The 19,830-nt window shown below is 42.7% G+C and overlaps 1 protein-coding gene across 1 annotated transcript in view; it reads right to left on the reverse strand.

Moving 5' to 3' along the window:
* MEIOC (meiosis specific with coiled-coil domain) overlaps positions 1 to 19,830 on the reverse strand; it is a 195,194-nt gene that overhangs the window by 100,451 nt on the left and 74,913 nt on the right. Inside the window, exon 3 of the mRNA XM_069754881.1 lies at positions 4,811 to 6,461. Within this exon, the coding sequence (XP_069610982.1) occupies positions 4,811 to 6,461 (1,651 nt within the window). The remainder of the gene's footprint in view (positions 1 to 4,810; positions 6,462 to 19,830) is intronic.

Below are 19,830 nucleotides of genomic sequence, written 5' to 3' on the forward strand. Positions count from 1 at the left end.
CCATCCCCGTGAGTATAGTATCCTACGCAATATCCTGTGCGCCCTCGTTTGGTCATGACACGGCGTCAGGTTGCTAAGTTACCGAACACTGAGTATAATGCACTATGCGCAAGACCGGAAGTAAGGGAACCCCGTCCACCCATATTCCGAATGCGCAGCTGAAAACCAAGGGAACACCGTACAACTGACCTCCAAATACGCAGCTGCTGCCCAGATAATACCCAGCAATCATAGCGCCAGGTTGTTAGGTTACCTGACGCAGCTCGACATAGGGACAAACACCTCACGCCTATTATCCAGTGCGCAGCTGCTACCCCGAGGAGTAACATAGCAACCAAGACGCTAAATGGAAAATTAGTACACAGAGGAAGCAGCCTAAGCATATATAACCAAGCATACAGCTACAATTCCAGGTGAAGCTGAGCCCTGCCTTTACTCCACAATGGGAAAGATGATAATAATAATAAAAATACTAAGCTTGCGCCCAGGCTGATGAAATGACAACGCATCCATGTCAGCGCGATCAGTGGAAGCGTGCTCTAAGCGCAACAATAACCACACCAGCCGCCCGCAAACTACTGCGCAGCTGCAACTAGATAGAGCCCGGCCACTGTCTTGCCGCACAGCAACCGGGGTGTACACCCGCCCACCGCATCACTCAGCAGCGGTAACCAAGCCGCTGGCTACGAGTCAAAATAACCCTAAGCCAGACATGAACCATGCTATACTATAATAGATAGGACTGTATATAAATAAACAAGGGGGTCACATCTGTACCCCAGGGTATATGACAAGACCGCCAAGTACACCACTTAAATATATGGAGGACTATATGGGATTAAAATACACAACCATTGATTAGTAAACCTCAGTAGCTCTGAGGATACCCAAACATACTGTGACTGACAGAAATAACAAATCTTGGTGACTCAGGGCTAACCCTGACTTAGTGCATGCCGCAAAAAGGAAAGTGGGTATAAGGCGCATGGAAGAACAGAAAGGCCCCAGCTATATGGATCCACGTATCCCCGGAGGCGGACGCAGCCGCACACCAGCACCAATGGTGGGATGCAGCAACGATCCTATACCGGGTGACAAGAGGGTCCAGCATGTGGCCTCGTTCCGCCATGCGCACACACACCTCCTAATGTGGTTTGCTCAACGAAATACATATGGGTGAATCAATATGACATAAAAAATAATATACATCAAATGTGATATACATGTACATGACCTCTAAAGAGAGGTTATAATATGAGGCATAAAAAATAATTATACCACAGTATAACTAACAATAACCAAAATGTATACAACAAATCAGTGATAGTGAATGTGATCTGACTCACACAAAAAAGACTACAAATCCCATAGACTAGACCTAAAATTGGTAAAAAAAATCAGAATCAGTAACCTTTGGATCACAAATATATATTATAGAACTATAAATAGCATATAAATGGCATGTCTTGTTAGTCCCAAATCATCAGCCACGTTGCTTTGCAGATGTAGAGTCGAAAGAGCGCAGCATATGCATCTTCATAGGAGCAGGAGTTAGGTGGCACATAGATAAGATGTTCATTATCTCATATTCTACCAGGGATACATCACAGGTCAAGGTATGGAAAAGCCGGAACACAATGGATAGACATGCCATAACTTATGTAAGAATAAAGAAAAAGAGAGAAAACACATGGTTAAAAACAATAATATTACAACAACAGCAAAAAACCCACAAATCCCCTAAAATGTATCAGACAAAAGGAAGAGATTACGAGAACAAGACTATAAAAATGCTCCAAACCCAAGAGTCTCATTAAGGCCCTGCGGGGCCATAGTACCTAGTCGGTAAATCCACCGACTCAACTTGCGCCAGAATCCTACTGATGCCAACACCCCGTATACCCATGTTGACAGAGTCTATGCCCCTTAATGAGACTCTTGGCTTTAGAGCATTTTTATAGTCTTGTTCTCGTAATCTCTTCCTTTTGTCTGATACATTTTAGGGGATTTGTGGTTTTTTTTGCTGTTGTTCTAATATTATTGTTTTTAACCATGTGTTTTCTCTCTTTTTCTTTATTCTTACATAAGTTATGGCATGTCTATCCATTGTGTTCCGGCTTTTCCATACCTTGACCTGTGATGTATCCCTGGTAGAATATGAGATAATGAACATCTTATCTATGTGCCACCTAACTCCTGCTCCTATGAAGATGCATATGCTGCGCTCTTTCGACTCTACATCTGCAAAGCAACGTGGCTGATGATTTGGGACTAACAAGACATGCCATTTATATGCTATTTAAAGTTCTATAATATATCTTTGTGATCCAAAGGTTACTGATTCGGATTTTTTTTACCAATTTTAGGTCTAGTCTATGGGATTTGTAGTCTTTTTTTGTGTGAGTCAGATCACATTCACTATCACTGATTTGTTGTATACATTTTGGTTATTGTTAGTTATACTGTGGTATAATTATTTTTTATGCCTCATATTATAACCTCTCTTTAGAGGTCATGTACATGTATATCACATTTGATGTATATTATTTTTTATGTCATATTGATTCACCCATATGTATTTCGTTGAGCAAACCACATTAGGAGGTGTGTGTGCGCATGGCGGAACGAGGACACATGCTGGACCCTCGTCACCCGGTATAGGATCGTTGCTGCATCCCACCATTGGTGCTGGTGTGCGGCTGCGTCCGCCTCCGGGGATACGTGGATCCATATAGCTGGGGCCTTTCTGTTCTTCCATGCGCCTTATACCCACTTTCCTTTTTGCGGCATGCACTAAGTCAGGGTTAGCCCTGAGTCACCAAGATTTATGTTATTTCTGTCAGTCACAGTATGTTTGGGTATCCTCAGAGCTACTGAGGTTTACTAATCAATGGTTGTGTATTTTAATCCCATATAGTCCTCCATATATTTAAGTGGTGTACTTGGCGGTCTTGTCATATACCCTGGGGTACAGATGTGACCCCCTTGTTTGTTTATATACAGTCCTATCTATTATAGTATAGCATGGTTCATGTCTGGCTTAGGGTTATTTTGACTCGTAGCCAGCGGCTTGGTTACCGCTGCTGAGTGATGCGGTGGGCGGGTGTACACCCCGGTTGCTGTGCGGCAAGACAGTGGCCGGGCTCTATCTAGTTGCAGCTGCGCAGTAGTTTGCGGGCGGCTGGTGTGGTTATTGTTGCGCTTAGAGCACGCTTCCACTGATCGCGCTGACATGGATGCGTTGTCATTTCATCAGCCTGGGCGCAAGCTTAGTATTTTTATTATTATCATCTTTCCCATTGTGGAGTAAAGGCAGGGCTCAGCTTCACCTGGAATTGTAGCTGTATGCTTGGTTATATATGCTTAGGCTGCTTCCTCTGTGTACTAATTTTCCATTTAGCGTCTTGGTTGCTATGTTACTCCTCGGGGTAGCAGCTGCGCACTGGATAATAGGCGTGAGGTGTTTGTCCCTATGTCGAGCTGCGTCAGGTAACCTAACAACCTGGCGCTATGATTGCTGGGTATTATCTGGGCAGCAGCTGCGTATTTGGAGGTCAGTTGTACGGTGTTCCCTTGGTTTTCAGCTGCGCATTCGGAATATGGGTGGACGGGGTTCCCTTACTTCCGGTCTTGCGCATAGTGCATTATACTCAGTGTTCGGTAACTTAGCAACCTGATGCCGTGTCATGACCAAACGAGGGCGCACAGGATATTGCGTAGGATACTATACTCACGGGGATGGCTCACATGGGCTTTTTCATCAGCGGTCATTGGTCGGGCACTTATTTAAATAGGCCCTCATCTCCCCTCCTTACTACACACGCCCCCGGAAGAAGAAATTTATCGAAGCGCGCGTAGGGGTATTTCCCGGCCCTGTGAGTGTCTGGCAGGTAACTATGTACTTCTGATTAGGTTGCTGCTGAGGTCTGAAGTGTATTTAGCTTTCATTTATTGGGGTTATACTATCTGAACTATAGCTGTCATAGGGTTTTCATGATTATCTATCTCCATGATGTTGCACTATTTGTACCTGTACACGGTTATACCCTGAAGGTGAGGTGTATACTCTCTGGGAATATGTGCAATATAAGGCTTAGTAGTTAGCGCTATTTTTACCTGCACACAGCTATACCCTAGTGGTGAGGTGTATACGCTTTGGGAATATGTGCAATACAAGGCATAGTAGTTAGAATTATAAGTTAACAACATATGCAGATGCAATAGGCTTCTCTTAGTATTTTCATAATAGCCCTAGTACCTCAATATAGCAATTTCTTCCCAGCACCCTACTCGACCATAGACATATATATTTTTGTAGCCACAAAATATCAGTCATATGACCATAATGGAAATGTTCCTTGCATATTTTGTTTCAAAGTGAAATTATTATTGGCTACATACCTGTCAACACCCACAGTGCCGGTGTTTGGTTTGGAGGCATCCTGTTTTTATTACAGTGTGTGTATATTTTATTGTATTTATGTCAATAAAAATTTTCTAGTTTGAACATAAACATTCTGGAGCCTGGTTTATATATCTACTAGGTTTTTTGAGATATAGATACTAACTATGCTGGCTGCCCAAACTTTTGCATTGGCCCATTTTCCATTTTTAAAATATAATAGATGAAAATATATTTTTTTGGCCTAGAATACAAAAGAAATGTGTCATCTTTAATTTTAGGCTTTTTAGAGATCATTTCATTTTCAACTTGCTTAACTATTCACAATAACAGTAATTTTGATTAGGGGTGCCCAAATGTTTACATGCCACTGTATATAGCAACATATATAGCTCTCTTTGTACATACCTTTTTCCTTTCCTTCTCTAGAGCTCGACAGTAGTCGAAACATTCATCCAGACGAATGTGGAGTTCATTTCCAGGAATACTTCTAGGCTTTACTGACCTCTGCGTGCTTAAAATAACTGCCAAGCCTTGAAGGGGAGCATCACCACGTAAGAGGCCATTGATCTGTGACCATGCTTGGCCCTGGTTTTTATAAGAGTATAGATCATGGCTGTCTAGCATTGGGTGGACACTGTGACCCAAGTTATTAGAAAACGGTGACCTGAAGTTACTCGATGAGTTTAAGTTGAAGTTACCCATACCACCCATCATCAATCCATTGGATAAAACCATATTCTGTGGGTGGGATAGTTTGCTACTATTTAGAGGCTTATTATCAACATTAACATTTCTCAGATTATTGTAAGCAAGAGCACTGCTAAATAATTCTTTGTGGTTTTGTACTATGCTGTCAGGATTATCCTGGATGCTAAATGACATGTTTTGCTTCTTCTCTGGAATGATCTTCTTGACATTTCGGTCTGAAGAGCTGTATAAGCTTGGTACATTCTCACAGATGCCATTTAAAGTCTTCATTCTTTTTTCAGCCACAGACTTAAACTTGTGGTCCTCTGTGACTTTCTGAAAATCTCCCAGTGTCTTGTCAGCACTAATATAACCATAGTCCATGGATGAGTATGTTGGAATTTCACTGTGAAATTTTTGGGCACTACTACCAGGTACAAGAGGAGAACATAAATTTGGATAGTTAGAAACAACTGCAGGATTTTTCTGCGAGATTGATAACATATTACCTGACTTCACATGATTGTTGTAAAAATTTTGAGAGTTTCTTTCCATCTGTCCATTTGTCCATGATAACTTGTCAGAACTATTGTTGGAAATGGAGAACAAGTAGCTGGACAATTTAGTTAAGTCTGAATTTTGGAGTTCCTGTTTGGGTGTGTGTCTTTGAAAATCATCAGTAATAGCCATATTATTACTATATAGAGTTTTAAGTCCAAATTCTGGCTTGTGATCATACTGAGAAACATAAGATGAGTCTTTCAGGAAAGATCTATCTGATACTGATGGTGTTGTTATTGGGATAGTAAATGTTTGGTCTGGAATATAATCATCAAATGTTTGGCAATTCTGTTTTGCTTGGAAAAAATTACTATATGTACCTGCATCTAAGACAGGTAATTCAGGTGAATTATTCATGCAGCTTGTGACATCCTGGAAGCCAGTCACAGTTCGTTTATTGTGCATGGTCTTACCATGAGGGCTCATATCATACCTACCAACTTCTTCAAAGGTACTCTTGCTTAATGGTGACAGGAATGTATCTCTCTTCTGAAAGGCGTCTTTGGTTGTTTCAGATGCTAAAAAGTCATTGAAGTCAGAGTACCCATGTGGATGTATTTTGGCATTTATATTATAACTGCGTGGAGTATCAGTCTGGCATTGATATAGCAAATGTTCTTCTTGCTCCAAATCATCTAAATCCTCCAAATATTGTGATTTTATACTGAGAACAGGCTCTGTACTAGAAAAACTTTGTTGCGGATTGATCAGATGATCAGATTGTTTAAAGTCTGGGAACAGGTCATAGTTCTCAGATAGCCTATTCATATGACATGGCCACGCAGATTTCAAAACGGAAGAGCAAAACCTAAGAAAAGCAATAAAACAAATTAAATTGTTAAGCATTAATCTTTTTTTACTTACACAATTAAATTATAATTCTTAATACCCCAGAGCCCATACAAGCATTATATAGTGACTGGAGAACATGTTACCAACAAAATCACTGAATACAACGATTACCCTTCATTGTTATCCATCGGTTAGTAGTTTTAGGCTATGTGCACACGTTCAGGATTTCTCGCAGAAAATTCCAGAGAAAAAAACGGACATTTTCTGCAAGAAATCCGCAAGAAAACCGCATGCGTTTTTGCCGCGTTTTTTTCCGGACATTTCCCAATGCATTTTGTAGTGGGAAATCCGCAAAAAAACCCCGCAAAATTAATGAACATGCTGCGGTTTTTACCGCGATGCATTTTTTTTCGCGGAAAAAAACGCATCATGTGTACAAAACATGCGGAGTTCATTCTAAATGATGGGATTCTTATTGTATGCTTTTTTTTGCGGTTTTATAGCGTTTTTATCGGGAAAAAATGCGAAAAAACCGCAACGTGTGCACACAGGCTTACAGTTATGGCTAATTAATGTATATAAGCTACACCTTTATTCTTAGGCTTTGTAAGAAGTGATGAAAAAAAGGTTCTTCAATCCAGCAAAGCAAATTAAAAGCAAACATTTTTTATTGTGACTTCACTAAAATAGTAGCATGGGCATAAAAAAATTCACGCATTTAGAGTCTGACTATTAATCCTAGATATATACATAACGAGATCTACGATTAAGAGTCAGCCAGACTCGAAACACTTCAGTATTTTTCTATGCCAATGCTACTGTTTCGATGAAGTAATAATAAAAAATGTTTTGCTTTTAATTCGCTTTACTGGATTGAAAAACCTTTTTCAACACTTCGAACAAAGCTGCTTGATACGTCACAAAACTTACAGGAAAGATATATATCTTGGTACCGTGTTAGCCAGTAGATAAAAAAAATATTTAGAATTTAGAGTCCTCAGTGGTTGATACCTTCTAAGACCTTTGTAGTCTTTGCCTGATGAAGAGACCTGTGTAGTCTCGACAGCTTGCATATTTGTAACCATCTTTTCAGTTAGCCATTAAAAGGTATCAACCACTGAGGACTCTCAATTCTAAATATTTTTCACAAAACTTATACATGTAAATTGGAGTGAATTGCCCAGGAACCAGACTGAACAATATAGATATACTGGATGGGGCGAGCTGGATGCACTAACTTTCTTATACTACTATAAGCTTTGTACTTTAGATTTACATCTATATACCAACATACTCGCTGTACTACAGACCATAGTTACTGGGAGAAGGTGGGATAATCATTACTGAAAGGACTAATTAAAAAGTATATATTTAAAAAAGATTAAAAGGGAATCTGTCAGTAGGATCAGCCCTCCTAGGTTGTTTATCAGGGCATGTAAATTATAGCAAGTTGAATAACAATGCTATAATATCTGCGATATCATGTCTTACTCCAGGGAAATCCACATGTTTCTTAATATGTAAATGAGATGTTCAGTGCTATGGGACAAACACTGATCTCCCTGAGAATCTGCCTCCAGAGCTTATTTTAAATAAAAGGGGCATTACCAGTGTGAGACATGTAATGGCTCCTCTCCTGATCTACATATCGGACACTGGTAATGCCCCTTTTCATTTAACCACTTCCCGACCCATGACGCCACGTAGGCGTCATGAAAGTCGGTGCCAATCCGACCCATGACGCCTATGTGGCGTCATGGAAAGATCGCGTCCCTGCAGATCGGGTGAAAGGGTTAACTCCCATTTCACCCGATCTGCAGGGACAGGGGGAGTGGTAGTTTAGCCCGGGGGGGTGGCTTCACCCCCCCGTGGCTACGATCGCTCTGATTGGCTGTTGAAAGTGAAACTGCCAATCAGAGCGATTTGTAATATTTCACCTATTATAACTGGTGAAATATTACAATCCAGCCATGGCCGATGCTGCAATATCATCGTCCAAGGCTGGAAACATGATGTGCCCCCACCCCACCGATCGCCCCCCAGCCCTCCGATCTGTCCGGTACACTGCTCCGGCTCCCCTCCGTCCTGTGCTCCGCTCCCCCCGTGCTCTTGTCCGCTCCCCCCGTGCTCCGATCCACCCCCCTGCACTCCGATCCACCCCCCCCTGCAGTCCGATCCACCCCCCCTGCAGTCCGATCCACCCCCCGATTCTCCAATGCACCCCCCCCGTGCTCCGTTCCACCCCTCCTGCGCTCCGATCCACCCCCCCATGCTCCGATCCCCCCCCCATGCTCCGATCCCCCCCCCCCCCGTGCTCCCCCCCCACCCCATCATACTTACCGATCCTGCCGGGGTCCGTCCGTCTTCTCCCTGGGCGCCGCCATCTTCCAAAATGGCGGGCGCATGCGCAGTGCGCCCGCCGAATCTGCCGGCCGGCAGATTCGTTTCAAAGCATTTTGATCACTGAGATAGATTATATCTCAGTGATCAAAATAAAAAAAATAATAAATGACCCCCCCCCCTCCCTTTGTCACCCCCATAGGTAGGGACAATAAAAAAATAAAGATTTTTTTTTTTTCCACTAATGTTAGAATAGGGTTAGGGGTAGGGTTAGGGATAGGGCTAGGGTTAGGGGTAGGGTTTTGGTATGTGCACACGTATTCTGGTCCTCTACGGATTTTTCCGCTGCGGATTTGATAAATCCGCAGTGCTAAACCGCTGCGGATTTATGGCGGATTTATCGCGTTTTTTCTGCGCATTTCACTGCGGTTTTACAACTGCGATTTTCTATTTGAGCAGTTGTAAAACAGCTGCGGAATCCGCAGAAAGAAGTGACATGCTGCGGAATATAAACCGCTGCGTTTCCGTGCAGTTTTTCCGCAGCATGTGTACAGCGATTTTTGTTTCCCATAGGTTTACATTGAACTGTAAACTCATGGGAAACTGCTGCGGATCCGCAGCGTTTTCCGCAGCGTGTGCACATACCTTTAGAATTAGGCTATGTGCACACGGTGCGGATTTGGCTGCGGATCCGCAGCGGATTGGCCGCTGCGGATTCGCAGCAGTGTTCCATCAGGTTTACAGTACCATGGAAAACCAAATCCGCTGTGCCCATGGTGCGGAAAATACCGCGCGGAAACGCTGCGTTGTATTTTCCGCAGCATGTCAATTCTTTGTGCGGATTCCGCAGCGTTTTACACTTGTTCCTCAATAGGAATCCGCAGGTGAAATCCGCACAAAAAACACTGGAAATCCGCGGAAAATCCGCAGGTAAAACGCAGTGCCTTTTACCCGCGGATTTTTCAAAAATGATGCTGAAAAATCTCACACGAATCCGCAACGTGGGCACATAGCCTTAGGGTTAGGGTTGGAATTGGGGTTGTGGTTAGGGTTGTGATTAGGGTTATGGCTACAGTTGGGATTAGGGTTAGGGGTGTGTTGGGGTTAGTGTTGGAGGTAGAATTGAGGGGTTACCACTGTTTAGGCACATCAGGGGTCTCCAAACGCAACATGGCGCCACCATTGATTCCAGCCAATCTCGTATTCAAAAAGTCAAATGGTGCTCCCTCAATTCCGAGCCCCGACGTGTGCCCAAACAGTGGTTTACCCCCACATATGGGGTACCAGCATACTCAGGATAAACTGCGCAACAATTACTGGGGTCCAATTTCTCCTGTTACCCTTGTGAAAATAAAAAAATGCTTGCTAAAACATCATTTTTGAGGAAAGAAAAATGATTTTTTATTTTCACAGCTCTGCGTTGTAAACGTCTGTGAAGCACTTGGGGGTTCAAAGTGCTCACTACATATCTAGATAAGTTCCTTGGGGGGGGTCTAGTTTCTAAAATGGGGTCACTTGTGGGGGGTTTCTACTGTTTAGGCACACCAGGGGCTCTGCAAACGCAACGTGACGCCTGCAGACCATTTCATCAAAGTCTGCATTTCAAAAGTCACTACTTCCCTTCTGAGCCCCGACGTGTGCCCAAACAGTGGTTTACCTCCACAAATGGGGTATCAGCGTACTCAGGAGAAACTGGACAACAACTTTTGGGGTCCAATTTCTCCTGTAACCCTTGGGAAAATAAAAAATTCTGGGCTAAATAATTATTTTTGAGGAAAGAAAACGTATTTATTATTTTCACGGTTCTGCATTATAAACTTCTATGAAGCACTTGGGGGTTCAAAGTGCTCACCACACATCTAGATAAGTTCCTTTTGAGGTCTAGTTTCCAAAATGGGGTCACTTGTGGGGGGTTTCTACTGTTTAGCCACATCAGGGGCTCTGCAAACGCAAAGTGACACCCGCAGAGCATTCCATCAAAGTCTGCATTTCAAAATGTCACTACTTCAATTCCGAGCCCCGACATGTGCCCAAACAGTGGTTTACCCCCACATATGGGGTATCAGCGTACTCAGGACAAACTGGACAACAACTTTTGGAGTCAAATTTCTCCTGTTACCCTTGGGAAAATAAAAAATTGCAGGCTAAAAGATCATTTTTCAGAAAATATTTTTATTTTTTTATTTTCATGGCTCTGCGTTATAAACTTCTGTGAAGCACTTGGGGGTTCAAAGTCCTCACCACACATCTAGATTAGTTCCTTTGGTGGACTAGTTTCCAAAATGGGGTCATTTCTGGGGGATCTCCAATGTTTAGGCACACAGGGGCTCTCCAAACGTGACATGGTGTCCGCTAATGATTGGAGCTAATTTTCCATTTAAAAAGCCAAATGGCGTGCCTTCCCTTCCGAGCCCTGCCGTGCGCCCAAACAGTGGTTTACCCCCACATATGGGGTATCAGCGTACTCAGGACAAACTGGACAACAACATTTGGGGTCCAATTTCTCCTATTACCCTTGGCAAAATAGGAAATTCCAGGCTAAAAATCATTTTTGAGGAGAGAAAAATTATTTATTTTCATGGCTCTGCGTTATAAACTTCTGTGAAGCACCTGGGGGTTTAAAGTGCTCAATATGCATCTAGATAAGTTCCTTGGGGGGTCTAGTTTCCAAAATGGGGTCACTTGTGGGGAAGCTCCAATGTTTAGGCACACAGGGGCTCTCCAAACGCGACATGGTGTCCGCTAACAATTGGAGCTAATTTTCCATTCAAAAAGTCAAATGGCGCGCCTTCCCTTCCGAGCCCTGCCGAGTGCCCAAACAGTGGTTTACCCCCACATATGAGGTATCGTCGTACTCGGGAGAAATTGCCCAACAAATTTTATGATCCATTTTATCCTATTGCCCATGTGAAAATGAAAAAATTGAGGCGAAAAGAATTTTTTTGTGAAAAAAAAAGTACTTTTTCATTTTTACGGATCAATTTGTGAAGCACCTGGGGGTTCAAAGTGCTCACTATGCATCTAGATAAGTTCCTTGGGGCGTCTAGTTTCCAACATGGGGTCACTTGTGGGGGAGCTCCAATTTTTAGGCACACGGGGGCTCTCCAAACGTGACATGGTGTCCGCTAAAGAGTGGAGCCAATTTTTCATTCAAAAAGTCAATTGGCGCTCCTTCCCTTCTAAGCCCTGTCGTGCGCCCAAACAGTGGTTTACCCCCACATATGAGGTATCAGCGTACTCAGGGCAAATTGGACAACAACTTTCGTAGTTCAGTTTCTCCTTTTACCATTGGGAAAATAAAAAAATTGTTGCTAAAAGATAATTTTTGTGACTAAAAAGTTAAATGTTCATTTTTTCCTTCCATGTTGCTTCTGCTGCTGTGAAGCACCTGAAGGGTTAATAAACTTCTTGAATGTGGTTTTGAGTACCTTGAGGGGTGCAGTTTTTAGAATGGTGTCACTTTTGGGTATTTTCAGCCATATAGACCCCTCAAACTGACTTCAAATGTGAGGTGGTCCCTAAAAAAAATGGTTTTGTAAATTTCGTTGTAAAAATGAGAAATCGCTGGTCAAATTTTAACCCTTATAACTTCCTAGCAAAAAAAAATTTTGTTTCCAAAATTGTGCTGATGTAAAGTATACATGTGGGAAATGTTATTTATTAACTATTTTGTGTCACATAACTCTCTGGTTTAACAGAATAAAAATTCAAAATGTGAAAATTGCAAAAATTTTCAAAATTTTCGCCAAATTTCCGTTTTTATCACAAATAAACGTAGAATTTATTGACCTAAATTTACCACTAACATGAAGCCCAATATGTCACGAAAAAACAATCTCAGAACCGCTAGTATCCGTTGAAGCGTTCCCGAGTTATTACCTCATAAAGGGACACTGGTCAGAATTGCAAAAAACGGCAAGGTCTTTAAGGTCAAAATAGGCTGGGTCATGAAGGGGTTAAAGCACAACTCCAGGTTTTTATTTTCCAGCATTATAGTGGCACTTCAATATAAGTCCCCTGCCCCCAGTCATATACTCACCCTCCGGCATCTTCACTGTTATTCGGCACCGCTCTGATCCCGCGTCGCCATCTTGTGAGTGCAGCTTCAGACTGGTCAAAAGTCAGAAGCTATGTCACAGGCTCTCAATGCTAGTCTGAGTTCCAGAACGAGCCTCTCATAGACTTGTATTGAAAAGTGACCTCACACTGCTCCATGAAACACTGCTGGCAAGTCACTTTTCATGGAGATTGACGGGAAACGATGAAGAATGCGGCAAGTACGTATGAGACAGGGGCATTGGAATTACATTTAAAGCACCACTCCAGCGGTGTAATAAAAAAAAACGCTGGAGTAATTCTTTAAAATAAGATCCAGAGTCAGATTTCCAGGGAGATCTTTGTCCGGCAGATATTAAAGCATCATTTTATTCAGTGTTCTATGACCTATATGCCCATATAGATGGCTTGGGAAGATAGATCCTACTGACTGATTCCTTTTAAAGAGAAGCTGTCAGGTTCCCAAATGATTAAACTGCCACCGCTAGGCTGTACAACCTTATTCTTGCATTAAAATGACGTATTTAAAATGCATCTATTTGTACAAGATCAAATTATAATGCCTTAGCCAATATACTATGCAAGGTAACTAGTCTGGTAGAGCGTTTAATCCCATGGACTAACCCTCAACCAGTAGCTTCAATTACTCCCTATTGTGTGTATTTAAAGTTCCCTACATCATCTAGTTATCCATTGAACTGTCGGGCAGTGCTGCTGGGTGACCTGCCCCTGGCTTCATCAGCTTAGTGCGCATGCTCTGGAGGCAGTGCTCTCACACCCAGCCGACTGCTGCAGAGGAGCTGAGCACTGCGCCCAGAGTATGCGTGAGCGCTAATGCAGCCCTGTTTTGCTCAGTTATAATAAATCTGTCCTGTTCCTCATCAATGTTTTCTTAGTATGTAAACACATATGGGTCCAGTGCTAAGCTCCTCCGTGGAATTTGGCAGGGCAAGAAAGCACTGTCTCGGGGGCATGCACAATGAACTAATGAGGTAGGTAGCACTACACCCGACTTCACTGTGCAAGCTCCAGCATTTAAGACATTGCGTGTATGCACAAGAGTTGAGGGACCAACATACGATGCAGGAAGTAAAAGAAACTTCAATTTAGCCGAGAGGAGGGAGCATGAAGCTTCTGTGGGAGGATTAATAAGGGGGAGTAAAAAGCCCCACTGACTATTCCACATTAATTTGCATAATGACTGCGATGGCATATAAATTGTTTTTGCAAAAATAGGTGCATTAATATAGTACAAGAAGTACATCATTTTAACTCTGGAATAAGGTTGTATAACATAGTGATGACGGTGTAACAGCATTTGGGTACCTGACAGGTTCTCTTCAACTACAAACTAAATCTGTCCAAACACGTTACAATAACATGATCATGGCTTGTATAGAAAATAATGTAATTCCTACCATAAACTATACAAACAGGTGCCAACGAGTTCTGTGACCATATAAAAGCACCAGGTCACAGGTCATAAAACTTCTTGCATTTTTAATAATTTAAAGTAGGGCACAATTAGTACACAACTTAGCTCTGACTCAACTTGCTATGTTGTTATTAATTACATGAATTCTATAGCAAGTAAGGAGTGCAGATCCACTGACAGGTGCACCTATGGCATCATTTTAACAGGAGAAAGTTTTTGAGTAAAGTTAGCTAGCCAACAAAAACTTAATATTTCTTCTCTTAGGAGACATAGGTGATTTTGGGTATAGCTCTGCGGTTATTCTCCATAGGATGTAGACCGATCTGCTTTTAAGGTACATTTTTTGGGGGTCAGGAATAATTGTTTGAACTGATGTATCATACGGCACCTTAGCAAGTAGAACAATGTAACCCTTCTCCATCTCCTGAATAAAAGGAGCCACTGCACAGCTAAAAAAACACAAATGGCTTTTGAAAAATGCAAGATGAATAACCTTGTTGTATAGGGTGGAGCTGTCTGCAAGGATGCTAGGTAAGTTTTTTGGGCTATCCCTCTCGTTTTCATACAGATTGAACATGAAGAGGAAATCAGAGATCAGCTACAGCCTGAACTTCATCTTCACGTTAAATCTATAAGAAGTCGGGGACAGTCACACCAGCGCCGATTGGGAGTTCAAGAAGGGGTTGTCCTAGTAGCGGACAAACCCTTTAAGTGCATGCTCTAAGACTAGCAGTATCACACGTCACTGAGGCATTGTGAACATGTCAATGCTGGGCTGATCATGAACATGCTAGGCTTTCTGTCGCTAGAGGCTTCATTTAATCCCACTAACTGTGATAAAACATCTTCAGGCTATGTGCACACGTAGGAAATGTGGTGCAGAATTTTCTGCTCTAAATCTGCATCTCCTGGCAGAATCCGCAGGTGCGTTTTTTGTGTTTTTGATGCGGTTTTAGTGCGGAATTGATGCAGTTTTTGCGCAGATTTTACCACTGCAGATTTCTATTAATGGAGGGGTGCAGAAACGCTGCAGAAACGCACAAGAGAAGTGACATGCACTTCTTTGAAATCTGCAGCGTTTCTGCTCAGATTTTTCTGCACCATGCGCACAGCTTTTTTTTTCACATTGATTTACATTGTACTGTAAATCACAGTGCAGTTCTGCAGCGTTTCTGCTGCAGAACTGCACTAAATCTGCACTAAATCTGCATCGTGTGCACTTACCCTCACAGTCCAACTGTACACTAGAGCCAAAGAACGAGTTAGATATACCAGTTTCAACCAACTCAGTGTCAAAAGGGTAATCTTCTTCCCCTACTGCAAGGGTGATGCGGTATGATGTTTTGTACATGGGTGACAAACTCTGTGAAGAGTAAGATCACGAAGTTGGATTCTAACCTAGATGAGGAACAATCCTCATCACTGTTATCAGACTCATCTCAGTCGTCAATGATGCACTCCAATGGACATGAATACTTCCACCTTCTAAAAAGGGAGTGTCCTTTCTTCCCTTTCTGCTCTAAGAATAAGGAAGCCCTATCCACTAATTAAAATTGTATGGATAGGGGCTTTTCAAAATCAAAACACTTAAATGTCATGGTATCCATGTCTTTGTCAGCCATGACATGTGGGGGTAAACCACTGTTTGGGCACATGGCAGAGCTCGGAAGTGAAGGAGCGCCATTTGACTTTTCAATGCAAAATTGACTGGAATTGAGATGGAACGCCATGTTTCGTTTGGAGAGCCCCTGATGTGCCTAAACATTGAAACCCCCCACAAGTGACACCATTTTGGAAAGTAGACCCCCTAAGGAACTTATCTAGAGGTGTGGTAAGCACTTTGACCCACCAAGTGCTTCACAGAAGTTTATAATATAAAACCGTAAAAAAAATAAAAAATCATATTTTTTTCACAAAAATTAACTTTTCGCCCCGAATTTTTTATTTTCCAAAGGGTAAGAGAAGAAATTGGACCCCAAACGTTGTTGTACAATTTGTCCTGAGTACGCTGATACCCCATATGTGGGGGTAAACCACTGTTTGGGCGCATGGGAGAGCTCGGAAGGGAAGGAGCGCTGTTTGACTTTTCAAGGCAAAATTGACAGGAATTGAGATGGGACGCCATGTTGCGTTTGGAGAGCCACTGATGTGCTTAAACATTGAAACCCCCCACAAATGACACCATTTTGGAAAGTAGACCCCCTAAGGAACTTATCTAGATGTGTGGTGAGCACTTTGACCCACCAAGGGCTTCACAGAAGTTTATAATGCAGAGCCGTAAAAAAAAAAAAAAAAAAAAAAAAATTCCCACCAAAATTATTTTTTAGTCCCCAGTTTTGTATTTTCCCGAGGGTAAGTGGAGAAATTGGACCCCAAAAGTTGTTGTCCAATTTGTCCTGAGTACACTGATACCCCATATGTGGGGGGAACCACCGTTTGGGCGCATGGGAGGGCTCGGAAGGGAAGGCGCGCCATTTGGAATGCAGACTTAGATGGAATGGTCTCCAGGCGTCACATTGCGTTTGCAGAGCCCCTAATGTACCTAAACAGTAGAAACCCCCCACAAGTGACCCCATATTGGAAACTAGACCCCCCAAGGAACTTATCTAGATGTGTTGTGAGAACTTTGAGCCCCCAAGTGTTTCACTACAGTTTATAACGCAGAGCCGTGAAAATAAAAAATCATTTTTTTTCCCACAAAAATTATTTTTTAGCCCCCAGTTTTGTATTTTCCCAAGGGTAACAGGAGAAATTGGACCCCAAAAGTTGTTGTCCAATTTGTCCTGAGTACGATGATACCCCATATATTTGGGCACACGGGAGAGCTCGGAAGGGAAGGAGCACTGTTTTACTTTTTCAACGCAGAATTGGCTGGAATTGAGATCGGACGGCATGTCGCGTTTGGAGAGCCCCTGATGTACCTAAACAGTGGAAACCCCCCAATTATAACAAACCCTAATCCAAACACACGCCTCACCATAATCCCAACGGTAACCCTAACCACACCTCTAACCCAGACACACCCCTAACCCTAATCCAAACCCTATTCCCAACCGTAAATGTAATCCAAACCCTAACTTTAGCCCCAACCCTAACCCTAAATTTAGCCCTAACCCTAACTGTAGCCTTAACCCTAGCCCCAACCCTAACCCTAACCCTAATGGGAAAATGGAAATAAATACTTTTTTTAAAATTTTTCCCTAACTAAAGGGGTGATGAAGGGGGGTTTGATTTACTTTTATAGCGGGTTTTTTAGCAGATTTTTATGATTGGCAGCCGTCACACACTGAAAGACGCTTTTTATTGCAAAAAATATTTTTTGCGTTACCACATTTTGAGAGCTATAATTTTTCCATATCTAAGTCCACAGAGTCATGTGAGGTCTTGTTTTTTGCGGGACAAGTTGACGTTTTTATTGGTAACATTTTCGGGCACGTGACATTTTTTGATCGCTTTTTATTCTGATTTTTGTGAGGCAAAATGACCAAAAACCAGCTATTAATGAATTTCTTTTGGGGTAGGCATTTAAACCGTTCCGCGTTTGGTAAAATTGATAAAGCCGTTTTATTCTTCGGGTCAGTACGATTACAGCGATACCTCATTTATATCATTTTTTTATGTTTTGGCGCTATTATACGATAAAAACTATTTTATAGAAAAAATTATTATTTTGGCATCGCTTTATTCTCAGGACTATAACTTTTTTATTTTTTTGCTGATGATGCTGTATGGCGGCTTGTTTTTTGCGGGACAAGATGACGTCTTCAGCGGTACCATGGTTATTTATATCTGTCTTTTTAATCGCGTTATTCCCCTTTTTGTTTGGCGGTATGATAATAAAGCCTTGTTTTTTTTTCTTTACTGAAGGGGTTAACTAGTGGGACAGTTTTATAGGGTGGGTCGTTATGGATGCGGCGATACTAAATATGTGTACTTTTATTGTTTTTTTTTATTTAGATAAAGAAATGTATTTATGGGAATAATATTTTATTTTCTTTATTTAGGATTTTTTTTTTTTTACACATGTGGAAATTTTTTTTTTTTACTTTGTCCCAGGGGGGATATCACAGATCGCTGATGTGACAGTTTGCACAGCACTCTGTCAGATCAGCGATCTGACTTAGAGCACTGCAGGCTTACCAAGCACCTGCTCTGAGCAGGCACTTGGTAAGCCACCTCCCTCCCTGCAGGACCCAGATGCTGCGGCCATCTTGGATCCGGGGCATGCAGCGAGGAAGGAGGGAGGAGACCCTCGGAGCAACGCTATCACATCGTGCTGCTGTGGGGGGGTCTCAGGGAAGCCTCCAGGGAGCCCCCTCCCTGCGCGATGCTTTCCTATACCGCCGGCACACCGCGATCATGTTTGATCGCGGTGTGCCGGGGGTTAATGTGTCGGGGGCATCCGTGACTGGTCCTGGCACATAGTGCCGGATGTCAGCTGCGATAGGCAGCTGACACCCAGCCGCGCTCCCCCCGAGAGCGCGGCTGATCGCGTATGACGTACTATCCCGTCGGTGGTCATACGGGCCCACCCCACCTCGACGGGATAGTACGTCATATGTCAAAAAGGGGTTAATGTAAAGGTACCGTTACACTGAACGACTTACCAACGATCACGACCAGCGATACGACCTGGCCGTGATCGTTGGTAAGTCGTTGTGTGGTCGCTGGGGAGCTGTCACACAGACAGCTCTCTCCAGCGACCAACGATCCGGGGAAAGACTTCGGCATCATTGAAACTGTCTTCAACGATGCCGAAGTCCCCGAGTAACCAGGGTAAACATTGGGTTACTAAGTGCAGGGCCGCGCTTAGTAACCCGATATTTACCCTGGTTACCATTGTAAAAGTAAATAAATAAATAAATAAAACACTACATACTTACATTCCGATGTCTGTCACGTCCCTCGCCGTCAGCTTCCCTGCACTGACTGTGTCAGTGCCGCCTGTAAAGCAGAGCACAGCGGTGACGTCACCGCTGTGCTCTGCTTTACGGCCGGCAGCGCTGACGGCGGGGGACGTGACAGATATCGGAATGTAAGTATGTAGTGTTTTTTTTTTTTTTTACTTTTACAATGGTAACCAGGGTAAATATCGGGTTACTAAGCGCGACCCTGCACTTAGTAACCCGATGTTTACCCTGGTTACAAGTGAACACATCGCTGGATCGGCATCATACACGCCGATCCAGAGATGACAGCGGGTGATCAGAGACCAAAAAAAGGTCCTGATCATTCCCCACGACCAACAATCTCCCAGCAGGGGCCTGATCGTTGGTCGCTGTCACACATAAGGAGATCGTTAGCGAGATCGTTGCTACGTTGCAACGATATCGTTAACGATATCAATATGTGTGAAGGTACCTTAAGCGTTTTTGCAGCGGAAAAATGCCAAGAAAGCACTAAAAATCCTGAATGTACAGTCATGACCAAAAGTATTGACACCCCTGCAATTCTGTGAGATAAAACTCAGTTTCTTCCTGAAAATGATTGCAAACACAAATTATTTGGTATTATTATCTTCATTTAATTTGTCTTAAATGAAAAAACACAAAAG

Source organism: Ranitomeya imitator, chromosome 2 (assembly GCF_032444005.1).
Source record: "Ranitomeya imitator isolate aRanImi1 chromosome 2, aRanImi1.pri, whole genome shotgun sequence".
NCBI lineage: Eukaryota > Metazoa > Chordata > Amphibia > Anura > Dendrobatidae > Ranitomeya > Ranitomeya imitator.